The sequence below is a fragment of the Somniosus microcephalus genome, chromosome 13 (genome assembly GCF_052327205.1).
Source record: "Somniosus microcephalus isolate GS21.2 chromosome 13, FLI_Smic_1.0, whole genome shotgun sequence".
Lineage (NCBI taxonomy): Eukaryota > Metazoa > Chordata > Chondrichthyes > Squaliformes > Somniosidae > Somniosus > Somniosus microcephalus.
Genome location: NC_140999.1, coordinates 83,230,446 through 83,251,998, shown reverse-complemented (window position 1 = coordinate 83,251,998; position 21,553 = coordinate 83,230,446). Strand labels below are relative to the sequence as shown.

At 53.3% G+C, this 21,553-nt stretch overlaps 1 protein-coding gene across 1 annotated transcript; it reads left to right on the top strand.

Moving 5' to 3' along the window:
• The first annotated feature begins 5,124 nt into the window (after positions 1 to 5,124).
• On the top strand, positions 5,125 to 21,145 carry LOC147108452 (uncharacterized). The gene is made up of 2 exons (XM_086005100.1): positions 5,125 to 5,267; positions 10,231 to 21,145. Exon 2 carries the CDS (start codon positions 10,559 to 10,561, stop codon positions 11,591 to 11,593), a length of 1,035 nt encoding a protein of 344 aa, XP_085861226.1. The 5' UTR covers positions 5,125 to 5,267; positions 10,231 to 10,558; the 3' UTR covers positions 11,594 to 21,145.
• Positions 21,146 to 21,553: the final 408 nt, after the last annotated feature.

Genomic DNA, 21,553 nt, shown 5'->3' with positions numbered 1-21,553 from the left:
GGGCACAAAACAAAGGTGTGGATAAAAAATATATGTAAAAATGTAATGGGGGCCGAGGTTATGATCTGAAATTGTTGAACTCGATATTGAGTCCGGAAGTCTGTAAAGTGCCAAATTGTGCTGTTCGAGCTTAAGCTGGGTTTCCGTGGAACAATGCAAGAGCCCGAGTACAGCGAGGTCGGAGTGGGAATGGGGCGGTGAATTAAAATGACAGGCGACCGGAAGCTCGGGGTCACCCTTACGGACTGAACAAAGCGGTCACCCAATCTGCGTTTGGTCTCCCCAATGTAGAGGAGACCACATCATGAGCAGCGAATACAGTATACTAGATTGCAAGAAGTACAAGTAAATTGCTATTTCACCTGGAAGGGGTGTTTGGGGCTCTGGACAGTGGGAAAGGGGGAGGTATAAGGGCAGGTGTTGCATCTCCTGCGCTTGCACGGGAAGGTGCCGGGCGAAGGGGAAGGGGTGCTGGTGGTGATAGAAGAGTAGACTAGCGTGTCTCGGAGGGAGCGGTCCCTATGGAATGGTGAAAGGGGAGGGACGGCTGACCTCCTCTCTCCCCGCCCCCCTCCCAGTTCCAGGCCTCCTCTCTCCGCTCCCCCTCCCAGTTCCTGACCTTCTCTCAGCCCCCCCCCCCAAGTTCCGGACCTCCTCTCCGCACCCCCCCAGTTCCTGACCTCCTCTCCACCCCCCCCCAGTTCCTGACCTCCTCTCCACACCCCCCCAGTTCCTGACCTCCTCTCCCCCCAGTTCCTGACCTCCTCTCCGCCCCCCAGTTCCTGACCTCCTCTCCGTCCCCCCAGTTCCTGACCTCCTCTCCGCCCCCCCAGTTCCTGACCTCCTCTCCGCACCCCCCAGTTCCTCATCTCCTCCCCCCCGTTCCTGAATACCTCTCCTCCGCCCTCCCAGTTCCTGACCCCATCTCTCCCCCGCCCGCCCAGTTCCTGATCCCCTCTCCCTCCCAGTTCCTGACCTCCTCCCTCCCCCGCCCTCCCAGTTCCTGACCTCTCTCTCTCCCCCGCCCTCCCAGTTCCTGACCTCCTCTCTCCCTCCCAGTTCCTGACCTCCTCTCTCCCTCCCAGTTCCTGACCTCCTCTCTCCCTCCCAGTTCCTGACCTCCTCTCTCCCTCCCAGTTCCTGACCTCCTCTCTCCCTCCCAGTTCCTGACCCCCTCTCCCTCCCAGTTCCTGAACTCCCCTCCCTCCCAGTTCCTGACCTCCTCCCTCCCCCGCCCTCCCAGTTCCTGACCTCCTCTCTCTCCCCCGCCCTCCCAGTTCCTGACCTCCTCCCTCCCCCGCCCTCCCAGTTCCTGACCTCCTCTCTCCCCCGCCCTCCCAGTTCCTGACCTCCTCTCTCCCCCGCCCTCCCAGTTCCTGGCCTCCTCTCTCCCCCGCCCTCCCAGTTACTGACCTCCTCTCTCTCTGCCGCCCACCCAGTTCCAGACCTCCTCTCTCCCCCGCCCTACCAGTTCCCGAGATCCTCTCCGCACCCCCAGTTCCTGACCGCCTCTCCGCCCCCCCAGTTCCTGACCTCCTCCTCCCCCCCAGTTCCTGACCTCCTCCTCCCCCCACAGTTCCTGACCGCCTCTCTCTCCCCCGCCCTCCCAGTTCCTGAGCCCCTCTCCACTCCCCTCAGTTCCTGACCGCCCCCCCAGTTCCTGACCTCTTCCCCCCATTTCCTGACCTCCTCCTCCTCCCCCCCAGTTCCTGACCTCCTCCTCCCCCCCCCAGTTCCTGACCTCCTCCTCCCCCCCAGTTCCTGACCTCCTCCCCCCCGGTTCCTGACCACCTCTCTCCCTCCCAGTTCCTGACCTCCTCTCGCCCCCGCCCTCCCAGTTCCTGACCACCTCTCGCTCCCGCCCTCCCAGTTCCTGACCTCCTCTCGCCCCCGCCCTCCCAGTTCCTGACCTCCTCTCTCTCCCCCGCCCTCCCAGTTCCTGACCTCCTCTCCCCCGGCCTCCCAGTTCCTGACCTCCTCTCTCCCCCACCTTCCCCTCTCTCCCCCTCCCAGTTCCTGACCTCCTCTCTCTCCCCCTCCCAGTTCCTGACCTCCTCTCTCTCCCCCTCCCAGTTCCTGACCTCCTCTCTCTCCCCCTCCCAGTTCCTGACTTCCTCTCTCTCCCCCTCCCAGTTCCTGACCTCCTCTCTCTCCCCCTCCCAGTTCCTGACCTCCTCTCTCTCCCCCTCCCAGTTCCTGACCTCTCCTCTCCCCCTCCCAGTTCCTGACCTCTCCTCTCTCCCCCTCCCAGTTCCTCACCTCCTCACCCCCCACCCCCAGTTCCTGACCTCCTCACCCCCCACCCCCAGTTCCTGACCTCCTCACCCCCCCAGTTCCTGACCTCCTCTCTCCCTTCCAGTTCCTGACCTCCTCTCTCCCTCCCAGTTCCTGACCTCCTCCCTCCCTCCCAGTTCCTGACCTCCTCCCTCCCTCCCAGTTCCTGACCTCCTCGCTCCCTCCCAGTTCCTGACCTCCTCTCGTCCCCTCCCTCCCAGTTCCTGACCTCCTCTCGCCCCCGCCCTCCCAGTTCCTGACCTCCTCTTGCCCCCGCCCTCCCAGTTCCTGACCTCCTCTCTCTCTCTCCCCCGCCCTCTCAGTTCCTGCCCTCCTCTCTCCTCCGCCCTCCCAGTTCCTGACCTCCTCTCTCCCCAGCCCTCCCAGTTCCTGACCTCCTCTCGCCATCCCAGTTCCTGACCTCTCTCCCTCCCAGTTCCTGACCTCCTCTCGCCCCCGCCCTCCCAGTTCCTGATCTCCTCTCTCCCCCGCCCTCCCAGTTCCTGACCTCCTCTCTCCCCCGCCCTCCCAGTTCCTGACCTCCTCTCTCCCCCGCCCTCCTCTCTCCCCTGCCCACCCAGTTCCTAACCTCCTCCCCCCCCCCCCCAGTTCCTGACCTCCTGCTCCTCCCCAGTTCCTGACCTCCTCCTCCTCCCCCCACCCAGTTCCTGGCCTCCTCCTCCCCCCCCGAATTCCTGACCTCCTCCCCCCCAGTTCCTGACCACCTCTCTCCCCCGCCCTCCCAGTTCCTGACCCTCTCTCTCCCCCGCCCTCTCAGTTCCTGACCCCCTCCCCCACCCTCCCAGTTCCTGACCTCCCCTCTCTCCCCCCCGCCCAGTTCCTGACCTCCTCTCTCTCCCAATCCCAGTTCCTGACCTCCACTCTCTCCAAATCCCAGTTCCTGACCTCCTTTCTCTCCCCCTCCCAGTTCCTGACCTCCTCTCTCTCCCCCTCCCAGTTCCTGACCTCTCCTCTCTCCCCCTCCGTTCCTGACCTCTCCTCTCCCCCCCTCCCAGTTCCTGGCCTCCTCACCCCCCCAGTTCCTGACCTCCTCTCTCCCTTCCAGGTCCTGATCTCCTCTCTCCCTTCCAGTTCCTGACCTCCTCTCTCCCTCCCAGTTCCTGACCTCCTCTCTCCCTTCCAGTTCCTGGCCTCCTCTCTCCCTTCCAGTTCCTGACCTCTCCTCTCTCCCTCCCAGTTCCTGACCTCCTCACCCCCCCAGTTCCTGACCTCCTCTCTCCCTCCCAGTTCCTGACCTCCTCTCTCCCTCCCAGTTCCTGACCTCCTCTCTCCCTCCCAGTTCCTGACCTCCTCTCTCCCTCCCAGTTCCTGACCTCCTCTCTTCCTCCCAGTTCCTGACCTCCTCTCTTCCTCCCAGTTCCTGACCTCCTCCCTCCCTCCCAGTTCCTGACCTCCTCTCTCCCTCCCAGTTCCTGACCTCCTCTCGCCCCCGCCCTCCCAGTTCCTGACCTCCTCTCGCCCCCGCCCTCCCAGTTCCTGACCTCCTCTCTCTCCCACGCCCTCCCAGTTCCTGACCTCCTCTCTCTCCCCCGCCCTCCCAGTTCCTGACCTCCTCTCTCTCCCCCGCCCTCTCAGTTCCTGACCTCCTCTCTCCTCCGCCCTCCCAGTTCCTGACCTCCTCTCCCCAGCCCTCCCAGTTCCTGACCTCCTCTCTCCATCCCAGTTCCTGACCTCCTCTCTCCCTCCCAGTTCCTGACCGCCTCTCTCCCCCGCCCTCCCAGTTGCTGACCCCCCTCCCGCAGTTCCTGACCTCCTCACCCCCACCCCCAGTTCCTGACCTCCTGACGCCCCCCAGTTCCTGACCCCCTCACCCCCCCAGTTCCTGACCCCCTCACCCCCCCCAGTTCCTGACCCCCTCACCCCCCCAGTTCCTGACCCCCTCACCCCCCCAGTTCCTGACCCCCTCACCCCCCCCAGTTCCTAAACCCCTCACCCCCCCAGTTCCTGACCCCCTCACCCCCCCAGTTCCTGACCCCCTCACCCCCCCAGTTCCTGACCTCCTCACCCCCCCAGTTCCTGACCCCCTCACCCCCTCCAGTTCCTGACCCCCTCACCCCCCTCCAGTTCCTGACCTCCTCACCCCCCAGTTCCTGACCCCCTCACCCCCCCAGTTCCTGACCTCCTCACCCCCCCCAGTTCCTGACCCCCTCACCCCCTCCAGTTCCTGACCTCCTCATCCCCCCAGTTCCTGACCCCCTCACCCCCCCAGTTCCTGACCCCCTCACCCCCAAGTTCCTGACCTCCTCACCCCCACCCCAGTTCCTGACCACCTCACCCCCCAACCCCAGTTCCTGACCTCCTCACCCCCCACCCTCAGTTCCTGACCTCCTTACCCCCCACCCTCAGTTCCTGACCTCCTCACCCCCCACCCCCACCCCCAGTTCCTGACCTCCTCACCCCCCCAGTTCCTGACCTCCTCACCCACACCCCCCCACTTCCTGACCTCCTCGCTCTCGCTCTCACTCCCCCTTCTCTCTCTCTCCCTCCTCCCCTCTCCTCCCGTCTCCTCCCCCCTCTCCATTCCACTCCCGTCCACCAACAGAGCCAGTGACCTTCTCCGGAAGAAAGCTTGGTCGACTGCAGACCACAAAATGGGAGGTACTGCGCGCGCGGTTTTGGTATCCATCGCGCTTGCGCAGGAGCGGCCAGTGTGCGCAGGCGCAGCTCCTGGACCCTGGAAATAATCAGGGCGCTGAGCAATCGGAGTGAAAGCCCGATGTGATTGACGTGGGCTTTGGGCCAATAGGGCCAGGAGATGTCATGTAGACTTGCAACCAATTGCGGCGCGGTGGGCGAACGCTGGGCGGGGCTCTAGTTGGTGGGCGGGACCTGGGCAGGCGGCGGTTGGTCTTTGTTCGAACGGTAGCGGAGTTTGTCTCGCTGGTTGTCCTGGTCCCGCGTCTTTCGCTACAGATTTGCCGGCTTGTTTATAACTTTGGGCCTTTTGATGTGGAGCAAACGCGGTGATATTTGTGAGTGACTTTTTCTAGTTACAGATCGGGGAGTGGGGGAGGGGCGGGCTCTTAAAGGGGCCGTGCGACTGCAGGGCTGCAGTTAAAGGGTCAGTGACGGCGGTCGGCCGACCTGCTAAATGGGTCTGAAATGGCTGCAATCCGGTTTCATTTAAGTGGCTTCAGTCTTTTAAAAAATAATAGACTTGCATTTACATAGCGCCTTTCACGACCACTGGACCTCCCAAGGCGTTTTATAGCCAATGAAATAACAACAGAAAATGCTGGAAAAACTCAGCAGGTCAGGCAACATCCGTGGAGAGAAATTTGAGTTGACGTTTCGGGTTGGACCCTTCTTCAAAACTGGAAAGAAAAGAAACTAGATCGGAGGCAGGGCTGCGATCGGACAAAAGAATAAAAGAAACAAAAGAAGTAAAAGAGATTAGAAGCTAGACGAGATGGTAATAGGCTGGGATTAGGTGTAAAGTGTACTGGCAGGGCAAAAGATAGCTGCCAGGTGTGAGAGAGAAACAAAAGGAAAGGGGGGGGGCGGGGAAAAGGACTGGAACAATTACAAGAGAAAATGAAATGGGGGCCGAGCTTATGATCTGAAATTGTTGAACTCGATATTGAGTCCGGAAGGCTGCAGACTGCCTAATCGGAAGATGAGGTGCTGTTCCTCGAGTTTACGTTGAGCTTCCGTGGAACAATACAAGAGGCCAAGGACGGTGAGGTCCGAGTGGGAATGGAGCGGTGAATTAAAATGACAGGCGACCGGAAGCTCGGGGTCACCCTTACGGACTGAACGGAGGTGTTCCGCAAAGCGGTCACCCAATCTGCGTTTGGTCTCCCCAATGTAGAGGAGACCGCATCGTGAGCAGCGAATACAGTATACTAGATTGCGAGAAGTACAAGTAAATCGCTGTTTCACCTGGAAGGGGTGTTTGGGGCCCTGGACAGTGGGAAGGGGGAAGGTATAGGGGCAGGTGTTACATCTCCTCCGCTTGCACGGGAAGGTGCCAGGCGAAGAGGAAGGGCTGTTTGGGGTGATGGAGGAGTGGACTAGGTTGTCTCGGAGGGAGCGGTCCCTGCGGAATGCTGAAAGGGGAGGGGAGGGGAAGATACGTTTGGTGGTGGGATCACTTTGGAGGTAGCGGAAATGCCGGAGGATGATCCGTTGAATGTGGAGGCTGGTGGGGTGAAAGGTGAGGACAAGGGGAACCCTATCGTGGTTCCGGGAGGGAGGGGCAGGGGTGAGGGCAGAAGTGCGGGAGATAGAACTGACACGGTCGAGGGCAGTGTCAACCACAGTAGAGGGGAATCCTCGGTTGCGGAAAAAGGAAGACATGTCTGAAGCACTGGTGTGGAAGGTGGCGTCGTCGGAGCAGATACGGCGGAGGCGGAGAAACTGGGAGAATGGAATAGAGTCCTGACAGGAAGCGGGGTGGGAGGAAGTGTAGTCCAGGTAGCTGTGGGAGTCGGTGGGCTTGTAGTAAATATTGGTCGATAACCTATCCCCAGAGATGGAGACGGAGAAGTCGAGGAAGGGAAGGGAAGAGTCCGAGATGGACCATGTGAAGGTGAGGGAAGGGTGGAAATTGGAGGCAAAGTGAATGAAATTGTCGAGTTCAGGGCGAGAGCAGGAAACGGCACCGATACAGTCATCAATGTATCGGAAAAAGAGGTGAGGGAGGGGACCCGAGTAGGACTGGAACAAAGATTGTTCCACATAGCCCACGAAAAGGCAGGCATAGCTAGGACCCATGCGGGTACCCATGGCAACACCTTTGATTTGGAGGAAATGAGTGGAGTTAAAGGAGAAGTTGTTCAATGTGAACATTGTTTTCTTTCCAGTTTTGAAGAAGGGTCCAACCCGAAACGTCAACTCAAATTTCTCTCCACGGATGTTGCCTGACCTGCTGAGTTTTTCCAGCATTTTCTGTTGTTATTTCGGATTTCCAACATCTGCAGTATTTTGCTATAAATACTTTTGAAATGTGGTCACTGTTGTAATGTTGGAAACGCGGCAGCCAATTTGCGCACAGCAAGCTCCCACAAACAGCAATCTGATAATGACCAGTTAATCTGTTTTAGATGTTGATTTACGGATAAATATTGGCCAGCACACCAGGGATAACTCTCATACTCTTCAAAATAATGTCATGCAATCTTTTACATACACATGACAGAGCAGATGAGGTTTAATGTCTCATCTGAAAGACGGCCCCTCCGACAGTGCGGAGCCCCCTCAGTACCGCCCCTCCGACAGTGCGGAGCTCCCTCAGTACCGCCCCTCCGACAGTGCGGCGCTCCCTCAGAACCGCCCCTCCGAGAGTGCGGCGCTCCCTCAGAACCGCCCCTCCGAGAGTGCGGCGCTCCCTCAGAACCGCCCCTCCGAGAGTGCGGCGCTCCCTCAGAACCGCCCCTCCGAGAGTGCGGCGCTCCCTCAGAACCGCCCCTCCGAGAGTGCGGCGCTCCCTCAGAACCGCCCCTCCGAGAGTGCGGCGCTCCCTCAGAACCGCCCCTCCGAGAGTGCGGCGCTCCCTCAGAACCGCCCCTCCGAGAGTGCGGCGCTCCCTCAGAGCCGCCCCTCCGAGAGTGCGGCGCTCCCTCAGAACCGCCCCTCCGAGAGTGCGGCGCTCCCTCAGAACCGCCCCTCCGAGAGTGCGGCGCTCCTTCAGAACCGCCCCTCCGAGAGTGCGGCGCTCCCTCAGAACCGCCCCTCCGAGAGTGCGGCGCTCCCTCAGAACCGCCCCTCCGAGAGTGCGGCGCTCCCTCAGAACCGCCCCTCCGAGAGTGCGGCGCTCCCTCAGAACCGCCCCTCCGAGAGTGCGGCGCTCCCTCAGAACCGCCCCTCCGAGAGTGCGGCGCTCCCTCAGAACCGCCCCTCCGAGAGTGCGGCGCTCCCTCAGAACCGCCCCTCCGAGAGTGCGGCGCTCCCTCAGAACCGCCCCTCCGAGAGTGCGGCGCTCCCTCAGAACCGCCCCTCCGAGAGTGCGGCGCTCCCTCAGAACCGCCCCTCCGAGAGTGCGGCGCTCCCTCAGAACCGCCCCTCCGAGAGTGCGGCGCTCCCTCAGAACCGCCCCTCCGAGAGTGCGGCGCTCCCTCAGAACCGCCCCTCCGAGAGTGCGGCGCTCCTTCAGAACCGCCCCTCCGAGAGTGCGGCGCTCCCTCAGAACCGCCCCTCCGGGAGTGCGGCGCTCCCTCAGAACCGCCCCTCCGAGAGTGCGGCGCTCCCTCAGAACCGCCCCTCCGAGAGTGCGGCGCTCCCTCAGAACCGCCCCTCCGAGAGTGCGGCGCTCCCTCAGAACCGCCCCTCCGAGAGTGCGGCGCTCCCTCAGAACCGCCCCTCCGAGAGTGCGGCGCTCCCTCAGAACCGCCCCTCCGAGAGTGCGGCGCTCCCTCAATAGCGCCCCTCCGACTGTGCGACGCTCCCTCAATAGCACCCCTCCGACTGTGCGACGCTCCCTCAGTACCGCCCCTCCGGCAGTGCGGCGCTTTCACAGTACCGTCCCTCCGACAGTGCGGCGCTCCCTCAGTACCGCCCCTCCGACAGTGCAGCGCTCCCTCAGTACCGCCCCTCCGTCAGTGCAGCGCTCCCTCAGTACCGCCCCTCCGACAGTGCAGCGCTCCCTCAGTACCGCTCCTCCGACAGTGCAGCGCTCCCTCAGTACCGCCCCTCCGACAGTGCAGCGCTCCCTCAGTACCGCCCCTCCGACAGTGCAGCGCTCCTTCAGTACCGCCCCTCCGACAGTGCAGCACTCCATTTGTACTGCCCCTCCGACAATGCGGCGCTTACACAGTACTGCCCCTCCGACAGTGCGGCACTCCCTCTACTGCCCCTCCGACAGTGCAGCACTCCCTCTACTGCCCCTCCGACAGCGCAGCGCTCCCTCAGTATTGCCCCTCCGACAGCGCAGCGCTCCCTCAGTACTGCTCCTCTGACAGTGCAGCACTCCCTCAATACTGCCCCTCCGACAGTGCAGCACTCCCTCAGTACTGCCCCTCCGACAGTGCAGCACTCCCTCAGTACTGCCCCTCCGACAGTGCAGAGCTCCCTCAGTACTGCCCCTCCGATAGATCAGAACTCCCTCAGTATTGCCCCTCCGACAGTGCAGCAGAGGCTCCCTCAGTACTGCCCCTCCGACAGTGCAGCACTCCCTCAGTCCTGCCCCTCCGACAGTGCAGCGCTCCTTCAGTACAGCACCTCTGACAGTGCAGCGCTCCCTCAGTACTGCTTTGGAGTGTCGGCCTGGATTATGTGTTCAAGTCTCTGAAGTGGGACTTTGTATCCACGACCTGCTGATTCCGAGGCGAGAGTGCTACCCACTGAGTTGAGGCTGACACTTTTATCTTTTTATAAGATTTGTTTGGCTCCCATGATTAATGCTTAAAGATGTTTGCACTAGCTTTGCTTAAAGACATAGTGGCATTTGTTTAAATGTAGGCTACCCTCAACATTCCCCCTCTCCTTTTAAAGTACCCTTTGCTACAGATCAGCAAGGTCCAGGGTTTGTGCTGAATTGACTGCTCTCATCAAGGGTCTCGGAGAGCAGGGCAGGAGTAGGGGAACAATCAGCCAGGGTTCCTGCTCCTGGCAGCTATCCAGTTTCAGTGACTGGAAAGTATGAGCGTGGCATCAGTTAAGGACAGAGTGTTCTCATCTGCGGTCTCATTTCCAGCCAATACTCACTGTCCAGATTATAGATGAAGAACAATCACTTACCCACGTACGGGGCACATGTGATGGTAGATTTTTTATCCCTGATCAGTCTGCACCTGCAGGAGAGGATGAGAGGCAAGTAGAGGGGAGGACAAAGTGTCTGGATTTCAAGCAGTGAGGATGGAGGGAGAGTTTGTAGGATGTGAGATTTACAGCTTTGGAGAAGCTAGAGAGTAAGAATGTTCCAGAGAAACTAGAACTGCCTGTTCTGAACTTCTAACCTGTCCTTACAGTTAAGACTTTTGTAAATTCATTTCACAGGGTATTACAAGTGGAAGATTTACAGACGGTAAGCTCAAACCAAACATCACGTCAAGATCTGACAGTAGCTCGATTGATCAGGACCTGAACATCGTTGACTTCTGAATATAGAAGGAAAAACGTTTGTCTGTTCTGTCTGTGGGAAAAGATCAATGTGACTGGAAAAGCACTGACACACACACACACCCGAGTGAGCGTGTTCCAGTGCACTGACTGTGGGAAGAACTTTAACCAGTTACACAGTCTGAAGCCACACCGTACCATTTACAACGGGGAGAAACTGTACACGTGTTTGTGTGTGTGGAAATAATTTTCAAACTGGCCACTGATGATCCACCAACTCATTAGTGCCGAGGAGAGGCCATTTATGTGCACTCACGATGGGAAGAGGTTTAGGCAGCAGCCCAACCTGCTGGCACACCAGCGAGTTCACACTGGAGAGAGGCCGTTCATCTGCCCCATGTGTGGCAAGGGCTTCTCTCGTTCATCGAACCTGCTGGCACACCAGCGCGTTCACACTGGAGAGAGGCCATTCACCTGCTCCATGTGTGGCAAGGGCTTCTCTCGTTCATCGAACTTGCTGGCACATCAGCGCGTTCACACTGGAGAGAAGCCGTTCAGCTGCTCCACATGTGGGGAGGAATTCACTCGGTCGTCTAGTTTGCAGACACACCAGCGAGTTCACACTGGGGAGAGGCCATTTAGTTGCTTCACGTGTGGGAAGGAATTCACTCGGTCATCCCATTTGCTGAGACACCAGCGCATTCACACAGGGGAGATGCCTTTCACTTGCTCCATGTGTGGGAAAGGATTCACTCAATCTTCCAACCTGCTGACACACCAGCTTGTTCACACTGGGGAGAGGCCATTCACCTGTTCCATGTGTGGGAAGGGATTCACTCGGTCATCCCACCTGCTGACACACCATCGCATTCATGCTGGGGAGAGGCCGTTCACCTGCTCTGTGTGTGGGAAGGGATTTATTCAGTCCTCCAGCCTGCTGACACACCAGCGAGTTCACACCGGGGAGAGGCCGTTCATTTGTTGTGTGTGTGGGAAGGGGTTCACTCGGTCCTCCAACCTGCTGTCACATCAGAGTGTTCACACTGGAGAGAAGCCGTTCACCTGCTCAGTGTGTGGGAATAGATTCACTCGGTCCTCCAGCTTACTGGCACACCAGCATGTTCACACTGGGGAGAAACCGTTCACCTGCCCCGTGTGTGGGAAAGGATTCACCCGCTCATCCAACCTGGTGACACACCAACGTGTTCACACTGGAGAGAGACCATTTACGTGTTCTGTGTGTGGAAAAGGATTCACCCGTTCATCCAACCTGCTGACACACCAGCGGGTTCATATTTAACTACAGTGGCTGGGTTCTGCTGTTAATCACATCCAGGACTGAACCATGTTTATTCTGGCAGTTGGGTTTGTTTATGCTGATCTTAATAACCCCTCGAACTGGGCTAGATTTTAGTATTCTGTATATATGTGTCATAGTTTTCAGTTATGTTAAATTTTCTCTTGTGTTTAGCATCACTAGCCACTCCTGTAATTAGACCTGACATAGCTATGGTCTGGAGTGTTCCCTTTCTGGCCCAATATTTAGGTAACCAATAGCAAGATGCAGGGATTGTAACAGAGACCCTTCCTGTGTACCCAGCTACGTGTGATTCTACTCATCCAATCTTCCCTCTAATTTTTTTTTAACTGAGCGGGCCACAAACTCCTCTGAGCATGCGTGACCTTTTCTTCCATGGGCAAATTTTACAACAACAACCACTTAAAAGCATATATACAGTAATGCCATATTGCCACCCCACTGTCTCATTGCCATCCCACCATCTCTAATCATGAGACGATCAGACAAGGTTCTATACAAATTTAACATAACTTCTCTGCTTTTGAATTCTGTTCCTCTAGAAATGAGCCCCAGAGCTTTATTTGCACTTTTATGGATTTTTTAACTTGCGTTGCTACTTTGTGATTTCTGAATCTATACCTCTAGATCTCTTTGCACCTCTACTCCATTTAGTCTCTTATTTTCCAAGGAGTCGGTCGCCTCCTTATTCCTCCCACCAAAATGCACCACCTCACACTTATCTATATTGAAATTCATTTGTCATTTACATGCCCATTCTGCAAGTTTGTTTATGGTAAAATTATCACTTTCCTGTATTTTTTTCCGCCTTTAAATAATTTTCCAAATTAAAAAAAAATCTCATTTTTGTTTCTGACAAAAGCAACCTTTGTTGCCCCAGGCAGTTTGAATCCTTCAGCAGACAGATGTGCTAATTGGATTGGCCTGTAGAAAGTGAGGTGCCTCAACATTTCTAAAAATATAAACCTGACACCAGAATTCTGATTTTCAAAAGTAAGCTCCAATTTTCCCCACTTTTTCTGTTAAGGTTTTTATTAACTTATCAGCAACAAGGCTAAAACCATAAATGCACCCTGTTCCAATATTGGATTTAGTAAAAAAGTAGCAAATAAAAGTAAGTTAAATTTGTGTCAATCACTCTTCTTCTGCTAAAATGCTTCCTTGCTTCACCTAATGATTGAAAGCCTGATCTTACAAACCCATCTGCAGTAGGATCATTTTATTTTAAAAAGCAGATTCACGTACAGCTCAAAATTCACACAAACTCGTTTCTCATTTTCTCTCCTAAAACATGTCACTGACAGCAACGAAGTCCTTTCTTACTCCCCTGTTGCAGGTACAACTCGGCGACTCACTCGCCTGTAACAAGTTTAATAAGATGAGGTACACATGGATTATCCACCAATCTCTCCCGTCAATTTTTAAAGCATTGTCCAGCCCCATAGCAGTGGCTGGCTGCACTGAGCTTGCCCCGCTCCGAAGGCTCCATTCCGAAGGCCCCACACGGACCGGCCATACTCCGAATGGCCCCGCTCCGATTTGACCCGTGGAACTGTGGCGCCAAAGGAAAAGAAGGGACAAGCTGCTCTCATCACCATGGTAACTGGGTGAGCGCAGCTCCTCTACAGCTTTTGTCTGCAGCACGTGGAACTTCCCAGAGAGCGACACAAACAACCCCTCGCCCTTATCATTTGGCCGCTGCCCCAACTCTTTTGTTAATTTCCAATTGGGTTCGGCTCTGAGGTCGCAAGACTCGCAAACGACTCTGTCTGCATTCCGGGCCGTTGTGTATTGGGCCCCTCCCCCGTTCCGGATGTCCAGCTCACTGCACGGCAGCTCAAGGACGGATTACGCAGCCGCGCACCTTAGAGGGTACAGTGTTCTCATCAAGAATGTACTGGATATTCACTCTCGCCCAATCGGGCTTTGAACCAGCATTTTACCATGTTTCCTGAGGCAATTCCAACACCTTTTGACTGCTACCCAAAGGTTGCCTGTGGGCTGCCAATATAATTCTATAAGATGGTGTCTTTTGCCCACCCAGCTGTCAATCACAGATGACTCCATCTGATCAGAGGCCCTGCCCAACAACCTGACAGCAGTGGCAGCTGGTGAGATTCTGGATAACACTCGCAGACTGATTTCAAATTTAAAGTAAACCGTACAGTAAAAATAATGCTATTGGAAATGTCAACAAGATTTAGACAGAGATGGAGGCCGTCTGCTTAGTGGCGGAGGGAAAAGACAAAGAGCAGCCGTTTTAGCTGGAAATGCTACAACTTGAGACTGCAAGAGAACATGAGTGACGTCGACAAGAAGAAGATAGAGCGTGGCGAGAATTCCATCGCGAAAGAGAAACTGCCAGCGTGAAACAAAAGAGAATTTCACCAGTTAACCTGGTAAAGAATCGCATTTAACCAGCGAGCGCCATAGGTGAAGGGATGGGACCCTTTGTCTAACTGAATCTGGAGGAGATGGTAATTTTTTCTGGGTGCGCCAGTTATTCGCTGTCGCCATATGTGGAGCAGAGGTGCCTGGACAAGTTGCCTCGTACCATCACTTTAGCAGGAGAGCATTATGGCCCGTTCTGCTGATCCAGTGATCACACAAACTATGATGTTGTAAGAATGGGCTATTTATCATTTAACGTCTGAAGCTTAGAAGCAAATGTTTAAGAAATTATGGAAAACTGCTTAGAATAAGTCATTGAGCTAAAAAAAAATGGAAACTTTGGTTAGAGAGTAAAAATGTAAAAGATACAAGGGTCTTTCTCATTTAATGTTAAGGAGGGGTTCCAGATTATTTAAGAATGGAGTTGCTTGAGCAGGAGAATCAAGTGCTGGTAAATTGTCACACAGGCGGGGGTAGGGTTTCTAACCCTCCTGGATTGTTCTGGTGTCTTAAATAATTGAAGATTAATCTCCTGGACACTTCTGGGAGAAACCGGGGAGAAAAATCATAGGGGCATCAATATCATCTGTATCAATAATATTGGAGATGGGGGAAAGGCTGTTTAACTGATGGTCAAGAATCATCCAATCAGGTAATGAAGAGTCTCTTCGTCTTCCAATTGGTGGGAAAGGCGGGGTGCCACAAGATGGACGTGTTGGACAACCAATGGTGGGGTAGTTGGAGGTCATGTGACGAAGCCTCCCCGAATACGTCCAACCAGAGTTGTTAACTCGAGGGTTGGGTGGAGTTCGATGCCCACCTGAATCTACTGGTGAACAGGGAGCCAGCTGTTCATCCCATCTGTGGTTAGTCTGGGACAGTGCCGCTAAATGGAACACAGGTGGGTGCGAACAGGGCAATGAGGTAGTTTAAATGCAACAGCGGGTCACCAAACCAACAACTGCTAGTCTCTTAAGAGTCCCTTTGATGCCGTGGGTGAGACCAAGTGAGCAGGTGAGATATATATGAGACTGTTAGCTGTGGTAACAGCAGATTTACACAGGACAGTGGGATGGTTTCTGCTTCTGTGTTAGCCCACAGTCCGTGATTTGTTGCCACTTAAATTGAGTGGTGTGAAATCGCGGCTGATGAGTACAGAAGGTCTCGTTACCCATGGCGGATGACTGTGAATTGGATACTGACAAAGGGGCTTCAGTGTTACTGTAATGAATCGGGCGTCCTTGCCCGGTACAGGAGCACGCCTGAGAAGGGCTAAATTACTCACATTTGGGTGAATCACAGAGGTACCTGTGGCCAGGGTTTGGCTGGAATATCTCCCACGGGGAGGGGTTGGAACCAATGGCGAGGGTACAGTGTTTGTTGGAGAGGCCAAAGACAATGGCCTCAGTTTTCCGAATGTTTAACTGGAGGAAATTGTGACTTGTCCAACATTGCCTGATACATTACAGTAACACCATGTTCTGCAGCCTCTTTGGATATCAGATAAGCAGCCTGATAACAGCGGAAGTGGAGGGGAAGAGCTGGGTATCATCAACGTACCTGTGGTGGCTGACCCCTTGTCTGAGAGGGGATTGCATTGGATGGTCTTAATTCGAGTGACAAGTCCATGAGGAATATAGGAATTGCTAGACCAAAAAAGACCACGGTCCAACTAGTTCGCCTTCTACTATCCTGGTAGTCACATGATACAATGATAATGGAGTTGTTGACTAATCAAAGCAACCAATCTCTGTCAATTAGTCTACAATGGATCCAAACATGAGCTCCTCACATCTGATAGAGGTGGCAGGGATGAGGGTTTTAAGGAGACAGTTGGTAGTGGAGAAAGAAGCCCGGGGTTATCTTTGCTCTGATATCTCAGACAGATGGTTGTGGGTTCAAGTCCCACTGCAGGAACTAGAGCACAGTGTGGTGTATGTAACTTGTTCCACCTTAAGAGAACTTAAACCTGTTCCACCTTAAGAGATGTACTACTTTCTCTGGCTGCTGTATACGGTAATACCGGTGGTGACCACACCGGTATATAAGTGCTGTGTAGTAATTTGCTGTCTAGTTCAGCCCTGATCTTCGACTAGTAAAGACCTGTTAAAGTTATTCTTGTGGTCTGTGTGCAGTGATTCATATTAACCATAACTGGAACACACAGACTTAACAGTGGCGACGAGTATGATCTTACCTTGCGGCAGAGATACATCCAAGGCAGTTTAACGGGCGTCGAGAAGAGGCATCCGCCCTCATCATCCTGCTGAGAAAAGACTCGGGTCTGAAGAGCAAAGGAAGAATCCTGACATGAAGCCTTCCATCAGCGACAGGCAGTGATCATCCCTTCTACCACGGTGGTGGGTAAGCCGATCAGCGACGAGCAGCAAGTCGGCCACATTGGCTGTGGAGTAGGGGAGGGAAAACGGAGGATATAAGGGCGGAGAACTCGACCACGGCCGGGGAAAAGAGCCGGACAGAAGTCGGGGCCAGAGGCGCTGAGACTGGGTCAGCGTAAGGCACGGGAGCCGCGGTGAATGCAAACGCAGCCGGTGTAAAAGACCGGGTTGCAAGCGGGCTGGGAGACGCAACAGCGTCGAGAGAGAGCTCGACCGCGACCGGTGAAAAAGGCCGGGCAGCTACCGAGGCAGCGAGGCGCAGCGACCGGGACAGCGTAAGGCGCGGGAGAAAATAAAAAAAAATTTTTTAAAAACCGCGGAGAACTCAGCCGCAGCCGGTGGAAAGGACCGGACTGCAAGAGGGGCTGGGAGGCACGAATTGAGAACCGCTGGGGAGGCGCGAACGGCAGCAATACGGCAATCACCATTACAGCCAGCGGGGGAGAAAGGCAAACGCGGGAAGCTGCCATTTTCGTAGGCAGGGGAAGAAGACAAGCGCGGGAAACCGCCATTTTAAAATAAAAGAAAAAAAATTAAAAATTTTTTTTTTGTTTCTCAAGAAGATTGCAAGGATGCCTAAGCATGGTAACATCAACGATTTCGATGCCGATGTTGAAGATTGGGCCACGTATGTAGAACGCATAGAAGTTTATTGTAAAGCAAATAAGATATCAGATGAGGATAAAGCACTAACCTTATTAAACTTAATGGGTGCGAAGACATACGGGCAATTGAAACACCTTCTATCACCAGAGAAACCGGCGGATAAGACTTTCGCGGATATTGTTACCGTCCTGAAAAATCATTTAAGCCCCACGCCGCTGATGCTAGCGGAACGATTTAAATTTTACAGCAGAAAGCAGCTGAAAGATGAAAGCAATGCTGAATTTTTAATTGAATTGCGTAAGCTAGCAAAGTACTGTCAGTTTGGAACAGGACTAACAGATGCGCTAAGAGATAAATTTGTGTGTGGATTGTTAAAAGAAGAGACACAAAAGCGACTGCTTGAGGAGAATGAGCTGACGCTTGATAAAGCTGTCGCTATGGCAGCATCGCACGAAGCCGCAGCGAGAGGCACGGCGGTAATGCAGCTACGGTCACCGGAACTCAGCACAAATCAAATGGTCTTGGGTACAGTAAAATGTTATCGTTGTGGAAAGACAACGCACGATCAGAACCAGTGCTGGTTCAAAAATAAGGAATGCAGAAAATGTGGCAGGCTTGGTCACATAGCTAAAGTATGCCGGTCAGGAGAGAAGACCAGCAACATAAAGTCACCACAGGGAAAGTACAGAAAGGTACACAAGGTGACAGAGAACAGTTCGAATGAACAGAAGTCAGATTCAGACGCCAGCAGTAATGAACTGGGTAGCTTAAGAGTACACAACGTTGGTAAGGAAGCAGACCTCCAGACAATTTGGGTCACACTTCAGATAGCAGGAGTCCAAGTGAAGATGGAATTGGACACTGGATCGGCATTGACGGACATGAATAAGAAAGATTACAAAAGGTTATTCCAACATATTCCCCTACGGGATACGGAGATTGTATTGAAAACATACACGGGGCAAAGAGTATACCCCATCGGAAAGATAGAGGTAAAGGTGGTCCACAAGGGCAAAGAAAGCCGAGGAATGGACTTATATGTGCTACCTGAAGGAGGTCCACTACTACTGGGACGGGAGTGGATTAGAAAAATGAATATGGACTGGCATTCCTTAAAAGCACTAACGGTAGATGCCAGGGAAACCGATGTCAAACCTAAACGATTGTCCAGAATATTGGACGATGCTAAAGAGGTGTTCCAGCAGGGACTGGGAACATTGAGAGGAATTATAGCAAACATCAAGATTGAAGAACATGCACAACCAAAATTTTTCAAAGCCAGACTGGTACCCTATGCGATACGACCTGCTGTGGAAACGGAGCTGGAAGCGCTAGAATGTTCAGGAGTACTGTCTAAGGTAGACTGGAGTGAGTGGGCTACGCCCATTGTTCCCGTGATGAAACGTCCTTTGAGCAACAAGCCGGGAGAACCAGGGAAGGTTCGCATCTGTGGAGATTTCAAGATCACTGTTAATCCGGTGCTTCACGCGGTGCAGTATCCGCTTCCGCGGATTGAGGATATCTTCGCTTCATTGTCGGGCGGGAAACACTTCACCAAGATAGACCTGGCGCAAGCGTACTTACAGATGGAAGTTGAGGAAGAGTCACGCCAGTACCTCACGATCAACACGCATAGAGGCTTGTTTTTGGAGTGGCATCGGCTCCAGCAATTTGGCAGAGGACCATGGAGCAGGTATTACAGGGAATTCCAGGCACACAATGTTACCTGGACGATATTCTGATTACAGGAGAGGGTGACGAGGAACACCTCGCAAATTTGGAACTGGTGCTCATCAGATTGAAAGAATATGGACTTCGAGTTAATCGGCAGAAATGTGAGTTCTTTCAGAAGCGGATCTCGTACTGTGGCCATAAGTCTCCTGACAAGAGCGAAGCGGTTGTGAAGGCTCCCGCTCCGGTTAATGTATCTCAGTTGAGGTCGTTCCTAGGATTGATTAACTATTACCATAAGTTTCTGCCAAATTTATCCACGGTACTGCACCCGCTGAACGCTCTTTTGCAGAAGGGAGTACCATGGGAGTGGAGTGAGGACTGTAAGAAGGCCTTTCGCAAAAGCAAGGAATTGATAACCTCAGAGGAAGTGTTGGCTCACTTCAACCCAACACTGCCTATTCGTTTGGCTTGTGATGCTTCTCCATATGGTATTGGGGCAGTACTCTCACACAAGTTGCCAAATGGCACGGAGAGGCCAGTCGCGTTTGCATCCAGATCATTGACCTCCGCTGAGCGCAACTATGCTCAGATAGATAGGGAGGCTCTCAGCCTTGTGTGGGGAGTAAAGAAGTTTAATCATTACCTGCAGGGCCAAAAGTTTATGCTTCTGACAGACCATCAGCCGTTGGTATCCATTTTTAACCCTAAGAAGGGTGTGTCAGTGATGACAGTACAGAGACTCCAGAGATGGTCCCTTTTCCTAGGGGCACATCAATATCAGATAGAATTCAAAGGTACAAAGCAGCATGGTAATGCTGATGGGCTGTCGCGCCCGCCACTACCTGAAGAAGAGGAGACAACGAAGGTTGACCCTGTTGAGTTATTTCACTCAACCATCATCGAGTGTTTACCAGTCACCAATGCAAGTATTGAAAGAGAAACCAGGAATGACCCGACACTGTCCCGAGTCTACGAGGTGACAGTGAAGGGATGGCCAGCACATGGTGATTCTCTGTTACCGGTATTCTCGGCAAGACGAGACCAGCTGTCCGTCTGTCAAGGAACATTGATGTATGGAATGAGAGTGATTATTCCTCCTAAGTTAAGGGAAAGAGTTCTAAAGGAACTGCATGAAGGTCATCTGGGGGGAGTCAAGATGAAAAGCCTTGCTAGGGCTTATGTGTGGTGGCCGGGTATCGATCAACAGATAGAGGAGCTGACAAAAAGCTGCTCAGGGTGCCAAAAAGTGCAAAATGCACCTCCGATTGCACCGCTGCATCCATGGGAATGGCCTTCAGCCCCATGGCAATGCGTACATATTGACTGCTGGTCCATTCGTGGACTCCATGTTTCTAATTGCGGTGGACGCACATTCTAAATGGCCAGAAGTGATCAAGATGACTACCACTACTTCAGAAAAGACAATTGTGGTGTTAAGAACGATATTCGCAAGGAATGGATTGCCAGAACAAATATGTTCCGACAACGGACCACAGTTCGTGTCAGAAGAATTCCAAAAATTCTTAAAGAAGAATGGGGTGAAACATTATACCTCTGCCCCATATCATCCGGCTACAAATGGGTTGGCCGAAAGATTTGTACAAACATTCAAAAAGGCAATAAAGGCCATGAGCGAAGATCAGATTCCACTACAACATAAGGTGGACAAGTTTCTACTGGCATATCGAAACGCCGCTCATGCAGTGACAAACCAAAGTCCTGCCATGATGTTTTATAACAGGAGGTTGCGGTCCAGGTTGGACTTGTTAAAACCAAATGTGCGGAGGGAAGTTGAAAACAAACAGTTCCAGCATATAAATAACAAGACCACTCGGAGTTTCGAGGTAGGACAACCAGTGTTGGCCAGGGACTATGGAAACAAGAAATGGCAATCCGGAACAATTCGGGCCAGACAAGGACCCCTGATGTACACGGTAGATGTTGGTAAAAATGTAATACGGCGTCAAGCTGACCAACTGGTAGAATCAAGAACAAGGGTCGAACCCATGGTTACGACAGAGACAGCCGTGGAAGAAGTTAGCGAACCTGAAGCATCTACCTCGGCAGTGAATGTACCTGATGATGATGTCCAAGACAAGAGACCAACTAGAGGAGTCACCTCAGGAACAAGAATCAGAGACCCCTGAAAGGCGTTATCCAACTCGAATCAGGAGGCCTCCTGAGAGACTGAACCTTTGAACTGTTTCTACATGAAGTTGTATGTGTATATATGTTATTATGTTATGTTAAATGGGGATATAACTGTTAAGCTAAAAAGGGAGGATTGTGGTGTATGTAACTTGTTCCACCTTAAGAGAACTTAAACCTGTTCCACCTTAAGAGATGTACTACTTTCTCTGGCTGCTGTATACGGTAATACCGGTGGTGATAATATAAGTGCTGTGTAGTAATTTGCTGTCTAGTTCAACCCTGACCTTCGACTAGTAAAGACCTGTTAAAGTTATTCTTGTGGTCTGTGTGCAGTGATTCATATTAACCATAACTGGAACACACAGACTTAACACACAGAATCTAGGCTAGCACTCCAGTGCAGTATTGAGGGAGTGCTGCACTGTCGGAAATGCCGTCTCTCAGATAAGATGTTAAACTGAGGCCCCGTCTTCCCGCTCAGGTGGGCATGTAGACCCCATGGTGCTACTTCAAAGAAGGTCAAGGGAGTTATTCCTGGTGTCCGAGTCAATATTTATCCCTCAATCAAAATCACTGAAAAACAGATTACCTAGTCATTATTGCATTGCTGTTTTGTGGGACCTTGCTATGCGCAAATTCTCTGTTACGTTTCCTACTTTACAACAGTGACCACACTTCAAAGGTACTTCATTGGCTGTAAAACACTTTGGGACATTCTGAA